Raw genomic sequence first — 4,634 nt, 5'->3', positions numbered from 1 at the left:
GTGTGTGAGAGTGTGTGTCTGTGTGTGTGTGTGTGTCTGTGAGTGTGTCCGTGTGCGTGTGAGAGATTCACCCCGGACTGATGGCCTCCTCAGGAACACTGATGCACGTCTGAGACGGGACACACATCTGAGACTCCTCGAAGTCCTGTCTGTTCCGCGCGTCCATCACCAGCACACTTATACTGGGATCCTTCATCAGCTGGAACAGATCCTTAGCGCTGATGCTTCCTGACGGGACAGAAAACACACGTCACAAAACAACAAACACACAGAGAAGTATGACAGTCCACCGGGACACACGGTACCTTTATCACAGCCAGTCTTACTGTTATTGGGCTCCTCTTTAACCTGCTGTAAAACACACAAACAGCAAAATGAATTATTAACAAATCAAAGCATACATGATAATGGCCTGTGACCTTTGAACATTGACCCGTTTAACTGTTCGAGTGCCAACTGCAAGTTGAACTACTAAAACACGGATTTAAAAAAAAAAAATTTATTCTAAAATTTATCTCGCTATAGCATAGTCATATTGTTCCTTTTTAAGCTACAGCAGGTGAAATAAACTCGTCACATGATCAAGCTCATAGTATGTTTGCATGGACCCATGAAGCCACACTGAAACTGGGTCACAATGCAACACGGTTCATTTTTACCATACAGACACTTGTGATGGTCAATCATTTTTAACATTTGTAGTTTTTAATTTTGAAGTTTTTCATTAAGATATTTAACAGTTTTTGATGGCTCATTCAGCCGAGAGCAATAAATCTTTTTCTTCTTTTTTGCTTTATGTCAATATTGTCTGATTTACATTAATGATGAGGTTAGTGTTAAGCAGACGTACCCTAACTAACACGTTTGTTTGTGTAATCTGAATTGATGTTTCCTTTTTCCACAGTATTACATATCCGTGCAGCATAAAGCTTCAGGAATTGATACTCATTGACGAGTGTGTGTTTATCAGATCAGATCAAATGATGAATGATTTCCAGTCCAGCAGCATTACAGCACCTTCTTATTGTCCTTCTTCTCTGAAGCTCCTCGAGGTGAAGCAAGGCTATCTTTTTCACTTCTTTCTTCTCGTCGACTCTTTTCCTCCTTTCTCTCTTTCTCCTCCAGCTTTTTCCGCACTTCTACCTCCTCATACCTGAGACAGCAGCACCAGAAGGTGAACAGAGTGTTTTTGAGACAGAAGAGAGTGTGTGTGTGTGTGTGTGTGTGTGTGTGTTTGTGTGTGTGTATGTGTTTACACTAGGCTTAACATCTGCCTCGGGACAGATCAGTGGATGACTGACAGGTGAGTGGGCGGAGCTCTAGGATGCATCTGGCCTCAGAGTGCACACTACAGATGTGATGTGAGAACTGTTTACACCTGTATTTAGCACTGAACCCTTGTGATCAGAGCACCTGAGACAGATGTTAATAGCAGGTGTAAATGGATTGTGTGTGTGTGTGTGAGTGAGTGTGAGTGTGTGTGTGTGTGTGTGTGTGTGAGAGAGAGTGATTTTGAGTATGTGAGTCTGAGTGTGTGTGTGTGAGAGAGTGTGAGTGTGTCTGAGTGTGTCTGTGTGTGTGAGTGAGTGTGAGTGAGTCTGAGTGAGTGTGTGTGTGAGTCTGAGTGTGTGTGTCTGTGTGTGAGTCTGAGTGAGTGTGTCTGTGTGTGTGTGTGAGTGTGTGTGAGTCTGAGTGAGTGTGTGTGTGTGTGTGAGAGAGTCTGAGTGAGTGTGTGTGTTTGTGTGTGAAACACTGACCGGAGCTTCAAACTCTCTGAAAGTTTCTCTGCCTCCTCGATGGCCTTTTTAAAGCTGGTTGGTCCGAGCATAGACAGGAAGAAATCCTGAAAGCCATCAAATGAATATACAGTGATTGACAGAACGCGTATCACATTTCAGGGCATCGACACGTTAACAACATCTGAGCTTATAAACCATCAGCTGAATAATCATACAAATATATGTGTATAACACGCATGTAACACAGTGATCTCACCCTCAGTGTCACGTCTCCACCATTAAAATCTCCCACAATGCACTAGGGCTCTACCTGCTGCTGCTTGAAGTCCGGTCTCTTCTTGATGAGGTCATAGACCGTCAGGTACTTCATGTACAGCACATAAGCTTTCTCCTCATCGCGGTCCAGACGACACTCCTCCGCCGCCTTGAAGATCTTGCATGCGCTCTGGACATAGCTGAAACACACAAACATCAGCGTCTGATCTGCGTTTCCCAAAAGCATCGTGAGCGCAGCTGGTCATACAGACCACTGGTGCCAGTGTTTCTAAACACTTACGATGCTTCTGAGAAATCTGTTGCCACAAATGGAGATGTTCTGTAATCAATCAATGTATAATGCAGAAGACTTCAAGACAATATCGTGCTCCTCTGTGAATCATAAAACTTGCTACCGTCACTTTGAGAGTCAATACTCAATATCAGGGAACATTAAATGAATCCCCGTGTCTCCTGACGATATACTGAGATCTTATGAAGCGAAACGATCAGTCTGTGCAAGAAACTGAACATTATTTACAGCATTATTACTGTAATCCAGAGCCTCAGGCAAACGGTCCGGAGTGATGTCCGGTTCACAAACGAATCAATCTTTTGAACCGGATCTTTTTCGAGAACTGGATTAAATGAGTGGAAACAGCGGAGGATCTGATTCTCTGATGAATGAACTGATTCAGCGCTTCAGTTCCTCAACAGTCTCTGAACGGAGCAAACAGTTCGACTCGGACTGAACACCGTGAACCCAACACTTGAATGAAGCGCCAAATGAAGGTTTTATGGTTTCTCAGTGTTTATGTAAAAAGGTGAGCTGACGAAGACTAGTTTATTCACTTTATATGCTTTAGACGTGCAAAACATCCACGTTTCACATCATTATTGAGTGCTTTATTAATATAATCACGTATACGTGACGTCATTGTGTGATTACGTAAACAAACTAGTGAACTGAATCAGTTCATTGAAACGAACAGTCCGAAAGAATCAGTTCGTCATATTTCCCCGTTTGCCTGAGGCTCTGGATTACAGTAATAATGCTGTAAATAATGTTCAGTTTCTCGCACAGACTGATCGTTTCGCTTCATAAGATCTAAGTATATCGTCAGGAGACACGGGGATTCATTTAATGTTCCCTGATATTGAGTATTGACTCTCTAAAGTGACGGTAGCAAGTTTTATGATTCACAGAGGAGCACGGCTTCAGCTAAAAATCCTCTTTACTGTCCTACTGAAGAACGAAAGCCGCCTCCATGGCCTGACGAAGAGTAAATTAACAGCTAATGTTCATTATCGAGTCATACCGTAATAAGTCGCATCAGACCCAAATGACTTGTGCTTCAGTGTCCACACTTACTGTCTGGAACTGATCGATCTTAAAATCTGTCTGTGCGCTTGTTTCGTCTCAAGATGCACACCACTGATGATTTTTTCTAAGGCATGTTTATAAAAACTACATAAATGTCCTAATTGAACTGTGGCTTAATCTAAACCCTGTCTGGGAAACCAGGCCATAGTGTTTCAGGGCAGGTACAGTTATTTAAAAGTGATGCAGATCTGTTGGAAGTTGTATTTTCAAACTTTGCTAAAACCAGACATTTACATTAATAGATCATACGGGCATATTTATTCCTTAAGTTTTCTTTATTGGTCTTTAAAAGTCTTAAATTGACCTGCAGAAACCCGGCTGTGTGTCAAGTCACCGTTATTTATATAGGGCTTTTAATAATACAGATTGTGTCAAAGCAGCTTTACAGTATCAAACAGGAAAATAGTGTGTAATAATGCAGAAGGACAATAGTAAACACTCAATTTTCAGTTAAAGGCAGTTCATCATTGAATTCAGTGATGTCATCATCCGGCTCAGTTCAGTTTAAATAGTATCTGTGCAATCAAGTCGACGATATCGCTGGATATTAAGTGTCCCCAACTAAGCAAGCCAGAGGAACCAGAACTCCATCAGTGACAGAATGGAGAAAAAACCTTGGGAGAAACCAGGCTCAGTCGGGGGCCAGTTCTCCTCTGGCCAGACGAACCAGCAGGTTGCTGCAGCAGAGTCAGATTGTGCAGAGGACTCGACTGGTTCCTGTGCTCTTGTGTGTGTGAATGAGGTGGATAAATGTCTGTGTCTGCTTTCAGATGTCTCTAGTGGATTTGGGAAAGAAGCTCCTGGAAGCCGCTCGCGCCGGTCAGGACGACGAGGTCCGGATTCTGATGGCGAATGGAGCTCTGTTCACCACTGACTGGGTGAATGTCTGTGTGTGTGAGAGAGAGAGAGAGAGAGTGTGTGTGGTGTGTGTGTGTGAGAGAGAGTGCGTGTGTGTGGTGTGTGTGTGTGTGAGAGAGAGTGTGTGAGTGAGTGTGAGTGTGTGTGAGAGAGAGTGCGTGTGAGTGTGTGTGTGAGACGGAGTGAGTGAGTGAGTGTGTGTGTGAGACGGAGTAAGTGACTGAGTGAGTGTGTGAGACGGAGTGAGTGAGTGAGTGTGTGTGTGTGTGTGTGAGAGAGAGAGTGCGTGTGAGTGTGTGTGAGAGAGAGTGTGTGTGTGAGTGTGTGCGTGTGACAGTGAGTGAGTGTGTGTGAGAGAGAGTGTGTGTGTGAGTGTGTGCGTGTGACAGAGAGAGTGA

The 4,634-nt window shown here is 43.6% G+C and overlaps 2 protein-coding genes across 4 annotated transcripts in view; one reads left to right on the top strand and one right to left on the bottom strand.

Annotated features, from left to right (window-relative positions):
• Positions 1 to 2,256, bottom strand: part of usp8 (ubiquitin specific peptidase 8) — a 7,552-nt gene extending 5,296 nt beyond the window's left edge. The window contains 5 exon segments of the mRNA XM_016506746.1: positions 72 to 228; positions 306 to 351; positions 1,018 to 1,153; positions 1,758 to 1,843; positions 2,050 to 2,256. Of these exon segments, the coding sequence (XP_016362232.1) occupies positions 72 to 228; positions 306 to 351; positions 1,018 to 1,153; positions 1,758 to 1,843; positions 2,050 to 2,241 (617 nt within the window). The 5' untranslated portion in view covers positions 2,242 to 2,256.
• Positions 2,257 to 4,072: 1,816 nt separating this feature from the next.
• Positions 4,073 to 4,634, top strand: part of LOC107703949 (GA binding protein transcription factor subunit beta 1) — an 8,039-nt gene continuing 7,477 nt past the window's right edge. For all 3 annotated transcript variants that reach the window (XM_016506761.1, XM_016506762.1, XM_016506763.1), the window contains exon 1: positions 4,073 to 4,256. In XM_016506761.1, the coding sequence (XP_016362247.1) occupies positions 4,116 to 4,256 (141 nt within the window). In that variant the 5' untranslated portion in view covers positions 4,073 to 4,115. The remainder of the gene's footprint in view (positions 4,257 to 4,634) is intronic.

The sequence above is a fragment of the Sinocyclocheilus anshuiensis genome, unplaced genomic scaffold (assembly GCF_001515605.1).
Source record: "Sinocyclocheilus anshuiensis isolate Anshui unplaced genomic scaffold, SAMN03320099.WGS_v1.1 scaffold1059, whole genome shotgun sequence".
Taxonomy (NCBI): domain Eukaryota; kingdom Metazoa; phylum Chordata; class Actinopteri; order Cypriniformes; family Cyprinidae; genus Sinocyclocheilus; species Sinocyclocheilus anshuiensis.
Note: the sequence above shows the minus strand (reverse complement) of the source record. Positions and strands in the feature narration are given on the sequence as shown.